This window comes from Candoia aspera, chromosome 1 (assembly GCF_035149785.1).
Source record: "Candoia aspera isolate rCanAsp1 chromosome 1, rCanAsp1.hap2, whole genome shotgun sequence".
NCBI lineage: Eukaryota > Metazoa > Chordata > Lepidosauria > Squamata > Boidae > Candoia > Candoia aspera.
Window position 1 is genome coordinate 321,347,454 of NC_086153.1, and position 20,405 is coordinate 321,367,858.

Below are 20,405 nucleotides of genomic sequence, written 5' to 3' on the forward strand. Positions count from 1 at the left end.
AACAGAAAGACACAATGGGATTCAACCTATCATACTGCTGGAGAGGCCTTTAACAAGTGGGGCATTGCAAAGTAAGTTTTTCATCTCATTCACTAGATCATTTCTTACGTAACTTTGATGCATGCATTGTTAAGTTCAGCCATAAAACCTTACTTGCTTGTAGTTCTCTCAAAAACAGCCTCCATGTCATGTCATGTCATGTCATGTCATGTCATGTCATGTCATGTCATGTCATGTCATGAAAAGTAAAGTAAAGTAAAGTAAAGTAAAGTAAAGTAAAGTAAAGTAAAGTAAAGTAAAGTATATATTATTATTATATTATATTATATTATATTATATTATATTTATTATATTATATATTTTTCAAATTTTTATCACTGCCCATCTCCCCCCAAAAAGGGGACTCTGGGCGGTTTACAATAAAATTGACAATTAAAACCATAAAACATGTAAAATACAGTACAAACAGCCAAATATAAATAGGAATAAAATAAATATAAAATCCAAGTAGCGATGAGATCTAATTTAGTGGGGAGGGCTCTATGGCACCAGCCACCCCCAGGAAGAACTATTGCCCTTCCCATCCCAGGCGAGGTGGCAGAGCCAGGTCTTCAAATCCTTCCAGAAGGCTGGGAACAAAGGGGCCTGCCTCACCTCCAGGAGCAGAATGTTCCAGAGGGCGGGCACCACTGCAGAAAAGGCCCGCCTCCTGGACCTCGTCACGTGGAATTCCCTTACCGACAGGGTCCGTAGCATGCCCTCTCTGCATGACCAGGTGGGATAGGTCGATGTCATGGGGATTAGACGGTCCCTCAGGTAACCTGGCCGCATGCCATGTAGGGCTTTAAAGGTCATAACCAACACCTTGAATTGGACCCGGAAGCAAGGTACCCAATGCAGCTTGCACGGCAGTGCTGCCATACGTGCCGATCTTGGGGCACCAATAACTGCCCACGCAGCTGTGTTCTGGACCAGCTGAAGCTTCCGGATACTCTTCAAGGGTAGCCCCATGTAGAGCGCATTGCAATTGACTATATGGGAGATGACCAGGTCATGAGTGACTGTTTGGAGGGCATCTTGGTCCAGGAAAGGGCGTAACTGGCACACAACACCAAGTTGCACAAAGGCCCTTCTGGCCACAACTGCCACCTGCTCTTTGAGCAGGAGTCGTGAGTCCAGGAGGACCCCCAAATTCCACACTGGATCTGAATGGGGCAGTGCAACCCCATCCAGAACTAAAGACAACTTCCCAGATACAGAGGAGCCACAGCCACTCTGTCTTACCAGGGCTCAGCTGAAGCCTGTTGTTCCCCATCCAGACCCCCGACACTGAGAAAGAGCAGTCACTGCATCACTTATCTCAACTGGGATGGAGATATATGATTATCACCAGCATATTGATGATACCCCATCCCATGGTGACGGATAATCTCACCCAGTGGTTTCATGTAAATGTTAAATAGGAGGAGAGAGAACCGAACCCTGCGGCACCCCACACAAGAGGGGTCAAGGGTTGGATCTCTCATCCCCTATCACCACCAATTGGAACCAGCCCTGGAGGAAGGAGGTGAACCAGCACAAAACCATGCCACCCACCCCCAACTCCCTGAGCCACCCCAAAAGAATACCATGGTCGATGGTATTGAAAGCCGCTGAGAGGTCAAGAAGAGCCTGGATGGATGCGCTCCCTCCATCCCGCTCCTGCCAGAAATCATCCATAAGCGTGACCAACGCAGTCTCTGTCCCATATCCCAGCCTGAAACCTGACTGGAAGGGGTCTAGATAATCCATTTCATCCAGAATCCTCTGGAGTTGTAACCCCACCACTTTCTCAACCACCTTCCCCAAAAAGGGAAGGTGGGAGACAGGACGAAAATTGTCCAACAGGGTAGGGTCCAGTGATGGTTTCCTGAGGAGGGAGTATACCAGTGCCCCCTTGAAGGCAGTCAGGAACACCCTCCCTCTCTAGGATGTATTTACCATCGCCTGGACCCAACCACATGTCACCTCCCAGGCTGCCTTCACACCAGCCAGGAAAGGCATGGATGACACGTGGTGGCATTTACAGTCTGGAGGATCCTGTCCACTTCCTTAGGTCCAACAGGATCAAACTGTTCCCAGATAACAGGGTATGTTCCCTCAGCATCTTAAGAGTCCAACTTAGGATGGATCTTTATCCTGCAGATGCTCAGAAAACTCTTCCGCATGGCCCTGTAGGTGGGTTGCAGAGCCCACCTTACCCAAAATGGATCGAGTAAACTTAAACAGGGCTGTCGGGCAGCATTCTGCGGACACAATAAGAGTGGAGAAATATTCACATTTCGCCACTCTTATCGCCACAAGGTAGGCCTTAATAGCGCCTCTAGCTTGTGTTCAGTCAGATTCTATCTTTGTCTTCGTCCAGCAACGCTTTAGACATCTCTTAACCCTCTTCAAAGCCCTCAACCCCTCCATAAACCACAGGGAGTGTTGGGTAGAATGGGGCGAGAGGTCACACAGGCGAATCCTGTCCAAGGCCCCAGCCACCTCTGCTGGACCGTGCAGTAGATCCTCAGGTATAACCCCCAGCTCCTTCTGAAACCCCACTGCGTCCATTAATTGCTGGGGGTGGACCAATCAAATGGGTCCTGCCTCCCTGTGGAGTGGGGCAGCATAAGAGAATCTCAGGGCCACCAGGGCATGATCTGACCATGACAGAGGGGACAGATCTAATTCTCCCCTCAGATCACATTGCCACTGCTCTGACAAGAAAACCAAATCCAGAGTGAGGCCACTGTCTTGAGTCGGGTCCTGAACAATCTGGGATAGGCCTGTGGCTGCCATGGTAGCCATGAACTTCCGATCCACATCCGAGGCACACCCCAGGGACGGCAGGTTGAAGTCCCCCAGAACCATATGCCTGGGGAACTCCACCACAAACCCCGAGATGGCCTCCAGCAGCTCAGGTTGCTACGCAGCAGGGAGGCTGGTACAGCAGCAATACTCCCAACTGTTCTCAGGAACCCAACTTGAAAAACAGGGTCTCACAACCAGCCACTTGTGAAGCAGCGCCCCCGACGGCCACTAGAGACTCTCGGATGACCACCGCCATCCCTCCTCTCCTGCCACAGTGTCTTGGCTGGTGCCACACCTGAAACCTGGCTGGGCACATTTCCAAGTGTACATACATACATACATGCATTTGTTGCTTTCAAACTGCAGAATGTTTGCCCTCCAGAACAATGAATAGCCCCTATTCTCTTGGCTTTTAGAAAACACAAGCTGCCATTATTTCCCTTTTACATTTTTAACACAGTTTTAACATGTTATAGTTTATGTTCTTACAGCTTTATTTTGACATATCATAGATTTACTGTACATTAATCAGTGGGAAAGAGACAAGACCAGTTCTCCCATATATTATCTGCCTGTTCCGTTACAGGCTAATGATTTGACATTTTCACCAAAACGCGAGGCAGCTGAGTGCTAAAGAGTTTGAAGCTAGCTTAGTAACTTGGCAATTCCACATACTTGCTTGAAAAGTTGGTGTGAGCAATGACAGCCACCAACCAGAGAGCAGCTGCTGCAGCATCTCCCAATTAATGCTGGCTCAGAAGCAAAGCCAATTTCTGGAAGCCCTGATATTGTTACTACACCTATAATTTATAGACAGAGATTCAAAATGCAATGAAATCACAGGAAATGCCTCTGGCAAGCTCCTTTTTCATTTCTTCCAAAAGATGAGCAAGTGAGAAGAAAAAGGAGAGTATTGGTTAAGCCCTGGTTGAAAAGAGCTCTCAGTCATAAAATTTATACCTCCCTTATCTTAGCCCCACAATATTTTGTTCCATAGAAAAAGCAGGCATACAATCTCCACATAGTGAAGCATCCCTTCAAATTACTCACACACTTTCAGGAAAAACCTAGATTTGCCCAAATATTGGGTATTCTCCTGGTCTTTATGGGGATACATTTTCTCTTACTTCAAATACCTGAAAATAGTAATGTGGGGAGAGAGAGGTTTTTATAAATTTGCTTGGATGCAGAAAATAATTTATGAACATGACTTACTTTTGCTTTTTTCTTTTGTTTCTTCTTTGGTCCCCCTTTTTCTGCAGGCCAGATAATCCTATCAGCTTTCACCCATTCATCGTATCTACAGGAAAGGAATACTGCATTCATTTAGGTCATTGCAAAACTGCAAAGGTAAATTTAACTTCTTCTGCAAAAGTAACTACAAATACAACTTGCAACAAGAGTTAACACACAGAATTCTAAGAATTAGCCCTTTAAATTGCAAGCCTGAATGTAAAACCCGAGCCACTCAGAATCCTGCTTCAATTTAGCATAATAAGCAAGCAGGCAAATAAATAAACTGATGTTACCTAGTAGGGTAATGAAACATCTGCAAGCAAACAACCAAGCTCAGAGAGCACCAAGGGCTCCCCAAGCAAATAAAAAACCCTACATCATACTTCAAACAATAGATTAATACAACTGCCTAATAAACAATTTACTGGATCTTTTAAACTTTCCCACATAATCTGGTACAATTTTCAGCTCTTGATTATTCTATCAATGTTCATTTTATGAAAACAGAGAAGCATTCCAATGTTCTTCCTTTTTTATGAACAAAACTATGGACAATTTGGCTATTAAAAAGTGTTAGGGTAGCAAGCACAGGACAGATTCTGCCCATGAGCTACCATGAAATAGTTAATGATTTCAAACATGAACATGTAGAGTAGCAAAATTTACATTATGTGGGCACTTCTACAAGAAACACTACCGTAAGTGCAAACTAAAGGGTCCTCAGCTTTCAACAGAGTCAATGCGACAATGTTTATATCTGACCATATTTAAGAATACTGATACTGGGAAAAAAAAGGGGTGGGAGCATGACTGAAACAGGCATCTGAAATAGACCCAAACAGCCCACTTTAAACCTTACAGGGTAGCAGTCAATATTCAGTTCAGGTTACCATTCTTCTCCTTACCTAACATTCCAGCCATAGTAATGCACCAAATACAAAATCTCTCCATCGTCATTTTCTGTACTTTTAATACTGGCTTCATAAATTTTCTGTGTTTTACCACGGCCATATTTTACTTTTACTTTGGTTCCTGTAAGACAAGGTTCTGCATCTTCTTCACATTCCTCTCCTTCTGATTCTCCCCGATTCTCAAGTTCTTCCCTGCTGCAGAATAGACAACAAGATACAAATTAATTAAGAGGCCAAATACAGACAACTGTGACTTTCCCCATTCACGCCACACTTTCAGGCGGCTATAGTGCTGCCATCATTTCCTTTAAGGAACATGGGTCAGCAAGGCAATCTTGACAGTACCTGCACTTTCCAAGTAATGAATCTTCTACACACATCTGATCAATCCCATGACAAGGATTAGCAAATGGCAAGTCCCAGATCAATCGCAAGGAAAACTATGATCAGCTTTGCATGACTAACGTTTCTTACTGCACTGAAGTTTTCTGAAGTGGTTCCCTACCACTTAGGACTTTTCTTTTACTTGTGCATCATCTTTCCCAATGGTATTTTTTCTAAATTTGTTATGAAGTAAAAAGTTAAAAAATAAAATGGTAAGTAACATGTGCAGTAGCTATCTCTTATACAGCTAATAATGTCCATGCAGAAACTGCAGAGTATTGTAATGCATTTCTTCTCATTATTTGCTGTAATACAGTGTTCCAGATAAAGAACAGCAATTGTTTTGCTGCTTAAATTTTTGCAGGTTTTACCCAAACTGATGCATTTTAATTTCTCACATATGCTTTCTTAAAACTCACTTAACATTTTTCAGTCATTTGTTTTTCTTCAATTTAAGTAACTACTCACCCCAAACTTCCAGAATGCTTTTCAATGAATGTCGTGTACAATTGAGTATTTATGTATGGATATATGTGCACATGTGTATAGATCTAGATGGATTATACTTTAGAACAGCTATGGAATCATCTACCACCATACACAAGGAGTGAAACTAAAATTAAATGTAATAAACTTACTGACAGCTTAATCCAGGGTTTCTCAGCCAGGGTTCCATGGAACCCTACAGTTCTGCAAGAGGTCACATGAAACGCATGTAATACTTTTATAACTTCTGGCCTATATTTGAGGCTGAATGTGCAGGGATTCCCTGAGGCTTGAAAAATACTTCAAGGGTTCCTCCAGGGTCAAAAAATTGAGAAAGGCTGGCTTAATCTAAAGCTGTATATAGATAGCATTTTTATTCTGCTCCCTGATTCTGAGGAAACTGGTTTCTTAGGCCTGCATTTCCCCTGCTCTTTGAATTAAAAAAAGGTTCCAGAAGCTTCAATCAATGCACTTCAGTTGCTAAACAAGTTATGGTATCACTGCAGCACTGAAAATTCTATTTTGGTTTCCAGTTTTTCTGAGTTTTCTAAGGTCAAAATTAGAATTAAACTCAAAAACTGGTGACCAAAGTAGAGTGTCCACTTTTTAAAATTAGGGAGAGGGATGCAGGTTACCCAACAGCAAAAGAGTTAGAATGTGATAAAGAAAAATATGAAAAGTGTAAGCCAGAATGACTCCAGTTCATATCTTATCTCATACAGAAGGTGGTGTAATGAAAGTAACTTTTTCAGCATACCTGCTTCAGTAATGTGGGGATAACACAAATGTCTTAAAGAAGAGATGTGCAACTTTCTCAGATTTTGGAATACCTTCATTGTGGCTCTAAAACCTTCAAAAGCTGTTATCAAATTATAATTTTTAGTGTGAGAAAAGGAATTACTCAAATTGCTTCTGTAGAGTAAGATATTACCCTCATATTACTGATGTAAAGTACCACCCCCCCCACACACATAAAAAGTGAGAAAATGTGTATGTGACATGGCTCAGCTCTTTGCATCACTGATGTAGCTCTGCTCTCCCCTAAATATATAGTATGAAATTTTAACTATGCACTAGAATTATTATACCTAATTGCATTCTGACAACTTTTGTGGTATATTTGTACATAAGGATAAAATTCAATTATTTGCTCAAAAGCAATCCAAATTTTAGGGTTCTGGTAACACAGAATGATGGAGACTGGCAGGTTTGTTTTGCCACAAGGAGGACATTTTGGTACAACACAGAAAACCCAAGACTGGGGTTTGAACCTGTCCTTTGACATGACTCTGTGAGAATTTGATCATAATGCTAAGCCACTAATTAGCATGATGAAAACAAGCATAGCCTCTTCTGCCTCCGTTATAGTGATAAAGATCTGGAAGCACATACTTCTGTTTTAGGCTGATTGCAGACTGACTGTCCGAACATGGATCACACTTAATCCAGGATCTTAACCATACATTAAGATAAAGAACAAGCCACTTTTTGATGTTTGAAAACCAATGTGTTTTTTTTAAACCAGGACTGCATCCATAATGTAAGGAGGGCTATGCCACACATGTAGGTTTTTCCTTTTTTGGGGGGGGAGGGGGGAGGATACATCAAAAACTGTATAAATGTATTTACAGTATTTTTATGTCTTTTTCAATTTCCAAATAATAGAACACTGTGGTCAACTTTCAGCAACCACAATCGGGGGGGGGGGGGAGAGGGGGAAATATAGGAGCTATAAAAAGGAAAAAGTTGTAGAGAATCCTGGGAACTCAGATTGCCCATCTGCACTTAACCTAAAATAGGTACACCTAAGAAACGAGAATGTACTGTGGCAGGACACTTAGACGTACTAATTGATTATAGTTTTTAATCAGAATCCAGCTATAGATACTGCTATTGCCTTCAGTATAATTATGAGGGCTAGAATGACCATTTTGAAAAATATTAACACTTCATTTAAGTCAGGAATTGACAACACAGAGCCCTTAATGTGCTTTATCAGACAATAAAAATGACCGAAATCTTGTAAGACCATCAAAGCTTACCAGATTTCACATGAGATGCCCAGGGCACTTTGCTGAAGTTTTGCAAGATTTGCTCATTTTGGCTAGTTTACAAAAATGTTAAATTTGTCTGTTCGTGTGTATTTTTTTTATACCCACACCACTGCCTACTGGCAGTGATTATGTCAAAAGATTGCTGAGCCCAATGTAGTTCTATTCTTGCTCTTAAATCAAACCTATTAAATAATCACCCCCTTTTTCCCAAGGTGCTATAGATTATCATTGCCATGCAATGTTCTGCAATCGACACAAAAGACTGAAGTTTTCTTGCCTTCTTTCCTCTTCTTCATCTGATTCCCTGTCAGATTCCTCTTCCTGTTTTGCTCTCTTTTCCTTTTGCTTTGGTGTGGTCTTTCTGCTTCCAAGTGCCATATCATTTTCAATCTTCTCTGCATTACTGGAAATCTCCTCTATGTCTTTGTTCTCCTTATTGCTGTCTTTTAGTTTTTCTTGTATTTTATCATCTTCATCTTCTTTTTTAACAAGAGACACATCACGGACAAGTCTCCTTCGTCCCTATGAACGGAAGGAAGTGAAATATCATGCTGGGTGGGGGAGGGAGCAAGTAAAATATCATATTAAGATGCATTATTGCCTTCCAGGAAACATGATTCCCTGTTTTTTCTTCATGAACGGCTTACTGAAGAATTAATGGACAACCAGAATAGTTCTCAACAGAGTAAAGTTAGCTTTCCTTTTAGAAATCTAACATATGAATTCTGCTGCTGCTGCACAGAATGCAGACAAGAAAAAAATATGGGGAACTACAGAGTGGCTGAGGTCTCATATCACACACAACTCTAATGTGACTTGTTTGATTTATCACTTAGGATCTTCTGTGATTGTTACTGTTTTTAAATAAGCATTGCTAAACTGATTTAGTATGATACACAAACCAAGCTATGAAGTTAGTAAGTAAATAGTCAACCTTTTTCAAAACAAACCAAATTATTATCATGTTCTCATTACTCTATAATTTGGCAGTTGAACAACTGCTGGAAGAGCAATGATAGGGATAATTTGGTCATATTAATTGTAGCAGTAGGAAATACAGGTGTAAGGAGAAGCATACTTGCTCTTGCAAATCCCTAAGAAACTCTTTCCTCTACAAATTCAGTACCATTATAGATTTATTAGGTTAAGAATATATTCACATTTCATAATACTCTGATAAAGTTAATGCAATAACTGTCATGAGTGAGGATGGCGAGCAGGGGGCTCCCATCCAGGCTGTAAAGCGCATGCGTAGCACTGAGGAATTAGGTGGCCATTCAAAGAGACACAGATCGGGCCCGCCTTAGTCTTTGGGGTTTATATGTCTGGGTTTTCCCACGCTTCTTCAGTTTGTTAGGATTCCTTGTTATGTAGCAGTAATAAAACACTAGAGACCTACTCCTTGTCTCAGCGTGGTTCCTGGCTGTTAGGACATCAATCCTAACAAACTCCTACTCCCATCGAAAGAGGGAGGAACAAAGAAATTAAAGGGGAGACATTTGGAAATGTTTTCAGAAAACCAAGAATTTCTGCTCGCCATCCTCACTCATGACAATAACTCAGATTACAGATTTCATTTTAGAACAGACATTCCTCCTGCATGAAAACAAAGCGGGTAATGCTTCTTTTCATCCTGGAGAAGGCCTTATCTACAGGTAGTCCTCAACTTAAAACAGCAATTGGGACTGTAAAGGGCAACCAGATCACTTAGCAACAGCAATCCCTGCAGTCCCAGTTGCTGTCGTTAACTGAATCCCTTGGTCGTTAGGCGAGGCAACTTCCTGCTGGCTTCCCACAATGGGGAAGTGGGGAAGTCAGTGGGGAAGGCGGCTGGAAGTTGCAAATCCCAGGCCTGCAGGAAGGTATGTGGCTGCTGCTGGGTGGTGGAGGGAGCAAGGGGCATGGGGGAGGGTGCACAAGAGACACCACATGGATTGAGGAGGGTGCTGAGAGTGCAAGGGGGTGCACAAGAGGTGCCTTATGGGTCAGGGAGGGTGCACAAGAGGGCATACAAAAGGTGCAGTGTAGGTCGGGAGGGTGCGTGAGAGGTGGCACGGGTTGGGGAGGGTGCGTGAGAGGCACCGCATGGGTCGGGGAAGATGGTGCAAGTGGCTGGTACAGCTTGAGTGCAGCGGAGCTGGGGGAGGGTGTGTGGGTGGGGGAGACTTACCCCAGTGATTTGAGACCTTCCTGGCTGGTTTCCCCATTGACTTTCTGGGGAAGCTGGCAGGGAAGGTTGCAAATGCCAATCACATGATCATGGGGTATTTGGCAACTGGTCATGAGAACTGGTTGCCAAGCACTGAGATCACAATCATGTGACTGCGGGGGGGGGGAGTAACTTGGAATGGCTGCTGCCCAAATGGCCATAGGTCAAGGACTACCTATAAGTGGTCACTAAAAGCCAACATTGACATGATGGCATATAATTAATCCATGCTTCTTCAAATATTTGTCTTCAAAAAATATAGTTTGTAGGCCTAAGTCAATTAATACTATTTTATCAATAGGCTTCTATAATCAAGCTAGAGCACCAGAAGAAACAAACAAATAGGGACACTCTAAAGAAACACAATCAAGAAAATATTCTCTAAGAACAAATACAAAATTACAAATCACAATTTTGATATTCAAAGAATGTGATAGAAAGATAAATATGGTAAGAGAAACATAAAATTACACATTTTCAGAGAGTATTTTTAGATCTGGATGAAGGTGGGGAGACTTTATTTCATTAGAAACTTTCGTACATGGAAACAGAAAGGAGATGTTTGTCCACTTTTTATTTCTCTTGCGGCATCTCATGCCTGACCTACACTGTTCTGGGTGCTATCCTAACCCCTAGATCAGGTTTCTGTTTTCTGGAACAAAAGGAACTGTGGAAAGGCTAGTAAATTTTATACTGCTTGAATGTGAAATTATTTTAAATTTGTTCAGCCATCCTGAGGATTTATTATAGAGCAATTTATAAATACTGGGAAGAAAACTACATTTGAAAAGGTTGGACAAGAGCTTTACAGGAATGGACAAAGCAGCCGGTATTTGAGTGTTCTGTCACTTGAATTACAAAAATCATTACTTATTTTAACAGAACACTTTTTACAAGTGCAATTGCTTACCCGTTGAGACCTTTGCTCAAGTTCTTCTTTTTCGCTTTCACTGGTACAGTTGTTTTCTTCCATCTCATTCTGAACCTCTACAGGAGACATTTCGGGCTCTTCTTTTACCCTTTCCTCCATTTGCTCTTCTTTTTTCTGTACTGCAATTATTTTTGGTTCATTGTGGTGGATGGTTCTGAACTGAATGTTTGCAGAACGGCAGTATTCTTCAAAACCATAAAGATACCTACAGATTTTTTAAAATATATTTATTATGGGACTTCCTCAAAAGTCATTCCCATCATACTTAAGAGCACACAGGGATATACACTTTTTGAAATCCCTGCATCTCCTTCAACAAATAGCAAACTGATTAAAAAGTAAATCTGGGCTTTAACACTAGCAGCTCAAGTTACCATCCCCTCCTTTCCAGTTCTCTGAAGTTCTGAGTTACAAGAATAATTTTTACCAGGATACGAGAGACTGTAGGCACTTCACTTGTGATTAACTCTATTGTTGATTGGATTACCGTTTTGTTTTTCTCTGAAACTTTAATTTATTCAGAGAAATTAAACAGTCTACAAGTCGGTTTGGCTAAAAGGAGAGAAAATTTATGAATAAATAAAAATGTCCCTGCACAAAGGAGTTATTGTTAGTGAGATGCCATTATTAGCGCCTATCCGTCCCCTCTGCTTCTCACATTCCTTTGAATCCAAACTAATTTGATCATTTGACTGGGAGTTGCTCAAATAAAAGCTTGACAAAATGTATTCAGTTGTCCTTCAGGCAGTTCACATCCAAATACAAATTAAGAATGAAAAGAGACCACTTACTTTCTATAAGCAGTTTTTACATTGTAGGAAGCAGCTGAATTCAAAATAGGAATGCCAAGGTCCATATAAATTTGTTTCCATACAGCTCCACTATCAATCTTGGAGGAAAGAACGGGAGAAAGTAAGGCATCTTAGTTAACTTTCCTAGCATGTTGCTAGTTTGAATATAAATAGCATGAACTCAGGATAAATTTAAGAAATGTTATGCTTACATTGTCACACCCACCCTGCTGATATACCAGTCTGAAAAGTTTGAAGAGGTTAAGATCCTTATAGCCCAGAACAGGTGGTTTATTGATAGAAGTTCCTAATTAATGAAAACATGAGGACAGAGTATTATGATGCAAATGTTTTACCTTTAAACTAGAGCACACAACCATGCATTTCAACTTGTCTGTTGCCTGCAGAATCATGTTTTAGTACATAAAAATTCATGTGTAACTGCTTTGGTGAAACAGATCATTTTAAATGTGTATTTAGAGATAGAGATGTATTTCTTAAATGATACTATTATAAATACTAGAAATTCCAACACGGACGTAAGTGACATAGGTGTAGGTACTATTACCAATACTCCCGGATCTCTTTTTTGTGTATGAAATGATAAATACTTTAAAAATGCGCAATTAAAAAAAGGCTAAAGCTTCAATGACCCACCCATTCCACACATATAACAGCCCCAATCTAAAAGTAACAGAAAATAAACACATAGTACTTCTTCATTATATTAACCACTGCCAAATGTATTATTAGAAAGTTGGTGAAACTAATGCTTATTGGTACTTCAAGACTTAAAAGGTTATCAGTAGAAAATATATAACATTTTTATATTTACTGGTAAATGAAAAGGCCAACTGAAGAGTTCAGAATATTCTACTTAAAACAAAGCCTACCTAAAGATCATTTCCCACCTCAAGAACAGATAGCGCTAGGAAATTACTCCACATTTTTTTACCTGTAACAATTTATGTAACCATATGCCAGAAGCAGGCAATCTTTCAGATGGCCAATAGGTACAAGTAATACTTTGGGAACTAAGGTCCAAAAAATGGATACAAACACATCTCTACGTGGGAGGACAGAGTATGGGGTAGAATCTCTTTTGTTTATACACTTGAGCTGAGCCTATTATAATGATCATGATCCAAAGCAGTTCCTAGAGGAGATGGCAGGCTGCAATCTATACACACAAGCAAATTAAACCATATTACCTCTGTCTTCCATAAACTTGTAAAGCTGCTGGAGGAAATTGTCCCTCTCTTCAGGATCAAGCTCTTCCTCAGGCTTTTAAATGAAAAGAGACATATTACAATAAACATCTGAATGACAAATTTTGTGTGTGTAAAAAAAATAAAACTGACAAGTTAAGATGGATTAAATTATTCATTAAAATATACCATCCAAGCAAGTTGATATGGTGTACATGATGCCCCAGTTAACTACCAGCCTTAGATTGAAGGAAACTTAAAAACTGGATTAAATTTCAAGAGCACATAGTCCTGAAAAAGTAAGATCATCATGAAGCTGAGAGCCACTAAAACTAGATATTAAATTAACAGTCAGCATTCTATGGTTACTGAGCACGTCTCTGTAACATTTCTATACTAATTCAGCTCTCCCCAGGCATTCCAATAACTCCCTCATGTTATTTAATGTCCTAATTTTGTTGGTATTTACAACTTGAGATTGCTACCAGATTATAAAAATCCTTAGGATGAAATTTCTATTTCCAGAGTATATTGGCTATGAATTAGCTAATCCCATCAAAATATGGCAAACATAAAATTCTGTTAAAACATACTTTCAAAAAACCGTTTTTTAAAATTTCTCATTATTGTACTTTTATCAGCTCTTCCTTCAAATGGGTTTTGAATGAAACATAGTTATTTCTCCATGCCCGCACCCTATAACCATTATCTGTAGATTAGCTAGCTCAATCAAGGGCATAAGTGGGACTTCTGTGTCTACAAAGAAAACAGACCTACAGAATAGGCTAGCTCAGTGGTTCCCAAACCTTCCCTTAATGCAGATCACTTCATCAACACTAAAAGCTTCTGAGCACCAGCACATGAAACAGTGCATTGCGGGGGTTGGCAGGGTAGCACTGTGAGGCCTTGTAGCGCATGTAACTCCTGCAGATGGCCTCCATATTACAAGATATCCTCAAGATTTTGACAATTTAAAAAAAATGGTGCCTGCATTAGGAACCACGTACACTATTCTTGCAGCAAATTCATTATTTCCAGAACACAGATTGGAAATCAATGCCCCTATCAGATATCACAAAACTGGTCTTCAAAGTAGTATTTCATTCCTATAGTTCCCCCCTAAAATCCTGCATAATGTGGTTTTACGCATAAACAAAAATAGTAGTAAGATTAATTTGTGCTTCTTCCTATGTTTCTGTAAATATATTATAAAAATCAATATTGATTCAAATTGCAGTAGACATTTTGCTCAATGTATCTAATAAACTCCAGTGGCATCATATGAATTCCCTAGACCTCATGACTGCTTACACATTTTGCACCAGCCATCATATTCTTGTTAAAATTCTACCTCTGAGTTTAATGTAACTTTGTCAGAATTTTAAAGGTTGACTAAGGTGACCTTATATGAGCAACACCAAAGCAACTAAAATGCTAGGGTTTTGGTTGCTTTCAGTAAAGTCTGTGTATATGAAGTTCTGAATGTGTGCCCATTGGTAATTTGATTCTTTTCATTCAAGAGGAAACTGAACAAAGAAGGGCAAGACAAATGTGATTTGGAGCTGCAAGTGTATGAAGGTTCAATTGTCTGTACTTTTCCAGAAAACTATCTTGCAGAAAACAGCCTTATGAAACATGTTCATCTGGAAAAAACAAAGCTACACAAATTTTACCTATTTTATTTTCCTACCAGAGAGATAAAGTACTAAAATATTTAAACTATGGTACAGCATAAAATTAGAAGAGAACAATCTAAAATTACGTTCACAGAATTCAAAGTTCAAAAGCAGTAGAGAAACACAGATTTTTGAATCAAATATTAACTGTACAAAAGAATTCTGTCAAAATACAGCAAATGGGCCTCTAGGATACTATATCACAATTTGGATGACATTAGTATGTCCTCGACAATGTCCTTGTGAAGTATCACTTTCAATTAACTTGGTATGGTAGTAAGATAGACTTCTGAAGAATCAGACAAGATAATATGAAGTAAATGTATAGTTCCTTCTTTGAAACTTCTGTGTTTATATACCCACTGACAACCAGCTGTATTCAACTCTAGTACCACTTTCCATGTGCTGTTTTAAATTAATGAAGGAATTGTTTCTTCCTAGAATTCCATGAGTTTATTCCAGATTAGAAGGCAGTGGGATTAACTAAGGCAAAATCATTACTGTTTTCTTTTAGTCTAATTTTTCAGCATCATGTTTGTTCCTTATACAGAATAAAATATAGAAACTTCTTACATATATAAACCTCTATATGTTATCAAGGAATTTGAGCAACTGAGTAATTACATTTCTTTACAACTACTTTAAATGAGATGAAGCCTTTGTCTAGGTTATGGAACATGGTAATAGCTAATATGCACTTAAATTACAGACAGATTCTAAAGGAAAAAAGACTGGAAAACAACACTTATTTTTGCTTCCCTATAAAAAGAATATGTAGGTATTGCAGAAAATATAATAGTGTATTATTTATCAGTATAGGATACCACATACTGTGACAGATGCCCTATACCACCTTGTTTAAAATATGAGAGGAAGAACACATTTATATTAGCCAGATTTATACGTGGGTAAGTATGCTTTACGCAAAAATATTAATAATGTTATAATATTCATTAGAAATCACTATGCTGTATATATAAAGATATGTTACAATGTTCTGGAAAAGTTATAATTTAGTTTTTGTCTCTTAAGAAAAATGCAGTATTACATTTGTTAATGAAATACAATTAAATTGCTGGACAGAATCAAACATGTTCAATGCAGAAAAAATCTCATCCAATGTACATACAAACACCTTTCAGCAAGGACACAAGAGTCAATGGATATTGCAATTTTGGGCTGCAGTACATTCTGGCACATACAAGACACTGAAAATCAAAAGGAGATGCAACCCCTTGATTTATTTTATGTTTACAAGGTTTTAAGGAACTGCAAAGCATAATTCTCTGCTTTGTATGCTTGGTTAACATACCTTCTGTAGCAACAAAACTAAGCAGTTTTAGTAACAATCCCCTAACATCAATTACATGATATAGCCCGAAAAATAGCATATGCTACTTGCTAATAAAATTATTGTTTTCAGTCTTAAAATACTAAGTTAAGAGTTTCATCAAATTCAGGATATAATGCTACTATGATGTTGAAAACCAGCCATTAAGAACTGAAATTAACAACATATCCTTGCCTAGAATAAGATTCCTAATAAACTATTGTACCCAATGAGAAATGAACCTAAAAGTAATCAGGAGGGAAAAAAAATAAAATATTTGCTCTAACTTTCTGAATAAAAGCATTTTAACTTTTTAAACTAAATAACATGGACCCATTTTGATTCAGTATGAAGTCCACAGAGCAGTGTTTTAAAAAGAAAAGTGACTAATGCTATCATACAGATAAACCTGATTAATATTTCAAAGAATAGGATCCTAGTGTTCAAATCTGAAATTAACTGGTCAATCTCTGAAGAAAGAGATGCTGATTTTAGTTAAAAGAAAGAAAATCATAATAGCTTTCAAAACTGGTAAAATTTCAAGATGAAAGCTTTCAATTGTTACTAAAAAGCAATATATTAAAGCTCTTCCAAATTCACATACTGTACACTCTTTTTGGATAATGACAAAAAAGAGAGCCCCTTTTTGTTTGGGTTAAAGTATCTTAATGCACAGCAGTAGCAGAAAATTAGGTTTAGAAATACAGGGACAAGTTTGGGATCCTTGTTAAGTATCCCAAATCACATCACACAAGAGACACACAACTATTAGAGGTGTCATAAATATTCTATGTAAGCAGATTTCTGGATGATTTAGTGACCATTTCCTCAAATTTCCTCAGATTAGTTTATATAATCTCTATTAAATGTATTTTTACAGACTTCTATTACAGTATTCAATGAAAAGCAGCTTAGGTTTCAGCAAGGAAGTCCTGAGTTCAAATTTCTAATCACATACAGTACATTGAAAAGTAATGGGAAGGGATTGCTGCCGCTGCAGCTCAATCCATCTATCTCAAGAAGACAGGACTGGACCCTTAAACACTACTGTAATGAGTAAGGCAATAACCGGTGTATTGGACCTAAGTTATTTTCCTAAGAATTGGTCAATTATTCCTGGGCTGACTGCATTGTCCAAACATACAGTAAAAATATCTGACAAAAATTTTGTACAAAGGCCACTTCAAACATTGTACTTGCTTAATAAAGAACGATATCCTTTTAAATGTGAAACATAGATGATTTTTTTAAAAAATTAAGATATAGAAGTCACAAGGTGTCTACCTACCTACTGGCTTCCTTATGACTGCATTTTGCTTTTGAAATTTTTTTTTAAAACCATTCTGAATATTCCTTTCATATGTGGAAAACAGGAATGGAGATGGAGAAAGACTAAGGGCAGTGAATGTGTTAAAAATTTTAAATTATAATTTTAAGCATTCAATATGTTGATTTTTCTGCTGACAGCATAGAAATGTACCGTTTCCACACCTACATTCTTCTTCTAATTTTTTTTAAGAGAAATAATCTCTACTGCCCCATGAAACAATATATTCAGCAGATTTTTTTCTAGTAATCTTTTTTTTACGTTACATTCCCATATTTGCCAAACAGTTTATTTTATTCCAAATTAGCTTGGGAAAAAATCCACAGGAATGCCATTTTTTTTTTTCAGCAAAGCTCCTCTCCTCCCCTTCTCTTTTGTTTGAAAAGCTAAAGCTCTTTAGAACAAACTAACAGCTTCAAGCAACAACATCTAACATTTTTACAGACTACACTTCTATTCACTTACCTAAAACAGCAGGATATTTACAAATGCTAGCACTAAAAGGCAATGCAGTCTGCAACAGTTCACACCCAGCAAAATGTGGCCTATTAACTGTGTATAACAACATGAGGGAGGGGGAGGGGGAAGGGTGAGATTCCACATTCCACAAACGATCAAGCTCTTACACTTTGTTCAGTATTAGCATGTTTGTGTGGAAAGTGACTCCATTTTGTTAAAACCCATTATTTTATGGCACAGCAAAGCTGTAACCAGATTCCAATTGTCGGTTTTGCAAAGGAAAAAAAATACATGCATCACGAAAATGTCGGAAAAAAGACCAGAAACTTACAAAATCTAAACCCAACCCTTCTTCTTCCAAGCCCATATCCACGGCAGACTAAATAGTTAAAGCTACAGCCTGAATCCGCAAATAGTCCTTACCCAGGTGCTGCATTTTCTCTCAAATGTAAAATGGTTACATTTGCTTTTCTACCTAATCGGCTCACGGTGCCTCAATGCACTTCAGCCTAACTTGCAAATATTTGCGTTCCTCCTCTTGCTGCACAGAATCCAATGTTATGCAGCATTGCTTACATTCTCTCCCATGTTAAAAAAAAAAATCAGACATTACATGAAAGGAAAAGAAAGAGACAGCCCATTTCAAAGCATCTGGTAAGCCTCCCCGGGCAGTCTGCCAAGCCTCTGCTAAATCTTCCCCTTCTCTGAGCATGCTCACTTGCAACCAACAGTGCATTACCATGGCAACCCGGTAGGCAGCCTCTAACCATGAACAGCCATTCTGTTTTCAGCCTTATTAAGACCACAGACTACCAGGGGGAAGTGAAAGGGAAACAAGATTGTACTTTAACCCATCCAAGTTTCTTCTCCTTCTCTGTTTTCAATAGATTTCACCTTTAAGGGTTGGATGCACAATCTCAGAAAGTTCCAAGATTTCACTCGTTTTTCTTTTTCCAATCTTGGCTAGCATTTAAAACCACACAACCTAAAAGTATGCAAACTGCAAAACTTTGGTAAACAAAGTGAAAACAATTCTGCTTTGTAAAAATAGAGATGTAATATTTTATCATTACTTTCTGAAGAAACAGCTTTGGCTTTTCTTTTTTGTATCTCTAATTCAGTGTTTCTCAACCTCAGGAAGTTTAAGATGTGTGGACTTCAACTCCCAGAATCCCCACATGCTGCCTGGGGAATTCTGGGAGTTGAAGTCCACACATCTTAAACTTCCTGAGGTCGAGAAACACTGCTCTAATTATCCACTGACAATTCCCTCACTTAGAAGATTTTTTTATTTTTTATCCCGCCTTTATTATTTTTATAAATAACTCAAGGCGGTGAACTTACCTAACACTCCTTCCTCCTCCTATTTTCCCCACAACAACAATCCCGTGAGGTGGGTTGGGCTGAGAGTCAGAGACTGGCCCAAGGTCATCCAGCCGGCTTTCCTGCCTAAGGCGGGACTAATTCTCCACCAGCATCCTAGAAGTTGCAGTCCCAAAACATACAGACATGAGGATAGGTAAGATGTATGGTGTAAACAAGAAAAGGGAATGTTACAGTGTTCCCCTGCCATGTACCTTAAAAGTATCATGGGGTGGGGTGGGTGACACACAGAAACAAGCATAGAAATAATGAGGCCTTGCTGACTATCACAAGTCAGAAGAACAGAAGGTCACTTTTAAATTGGGATTTAAAAGCTTTTCACAAGCCGTATCACTTTGCCAGAAATGGAGGGAGATTAAGTGTAGCCAGTACACATCAGATGTCCCACTTTAAACTCAGAGGACTCACAAGATGTAAGAGTGCATCACAGTTCTCCTTTTTAAATCAGAAGTTCATACTGTAGTCATGATTAGAGAATAAAATCTCTCTTGAATACCATATTAGAAACAGTATGAAAGCAGGTAATTCTATCCCATACCACAAACGAAGGTGCTGAGGTTAACCCAGAATCTCATAAAAACTCTCACATGTGTAATAGCCAAGTGGGCTTTGAATTAGGAAGATCAGTGCATGGGTGAGGTTTGGTTTTGTTTTTTAAAAAAAATACTATTTATCCTGTTTGCATAACAAACTTTGTATTACCTTTAGGAAGTAATTGTTGCCATTTTCTTCTAAAAAGCTGGTATCCCTCACACACAGAATATTAATGCAGTGAACATATGCAGACCGTGCACATGATGTAACAAGTAAGAATTACTGTAGTTTAGATTATAATTTAGCAGCTCTGATTCCTCCTGATAGCTAGCATGTTAGCGAACATGGCTAATAAGCTGCAGATATACCCATCCAAGGTACATTTAGCTGCTTGTCATCTGAACCAGTAATTCTGATTTGCATCTCTCAATCAAAATAAATTTGAGGCAAATTCTGGCCTGCCACATACAAAAACATCTTTAATAATATGTGGTTTTCCAGGCGGTGTGGACTCTACCGTCTACCAAAATAGTTTGAGGTGTTGTTGATAAATAACATGACCTCTTGGTTTCTTCCTCCAGTAAACAGTTCTGTATTTCTAAGAAGGACGGAGGAATAAGCCCTGAAGCTTTGCTATATTCAATTTAAACA

General features: G+C 38.9%; 1 protein-coding gene across 1 annotated transcript in view; it reads right to left on the minus strand.

Moving 5' to 3' along the window:
* The window catches only part of ARID4A (AT-rich interaction domain 4A), a 68,837-nt gene that overhangs the window by 20,997 nt on the left and 27,435 nt on the right, over positions 1 to 20,405 (minus strand). The window contains exons 12-18 of the mRNA XM_063290479.1: positions 13,049 to 13,121; positions 12,050 to 12,144; positions 11,838 to 11,935; positions 11,026 to 11,251; positions 8,184 to 8,428; positions 4,977 to 5,177; positions 4,051 to 4,135 (exon numbers count right to left, since the gene is read on the minus strand). Coding sequence (XP_063146549.1) covers positions 4,051 to 4,135; positions 4,977 to 5,177; positions 8,184 to 8,428; positions 11,026 to 11,251; positions 11,838 to 11,935; positions 12,050 to 12,144; positions 13,049 to 13,121 — 1,023 coding nt within the window. The remainder of the gene's footprint in view (positions 1 to 4,050; positions 4,136 to 4,976; positions 5,178 to 8,183; positions 8,429 to 11,025; positions 11,252 to 11,837; positions 11,936 to 12,049; positions 12,145 to 13,048; positions 13,122 to 20,405) is intronic.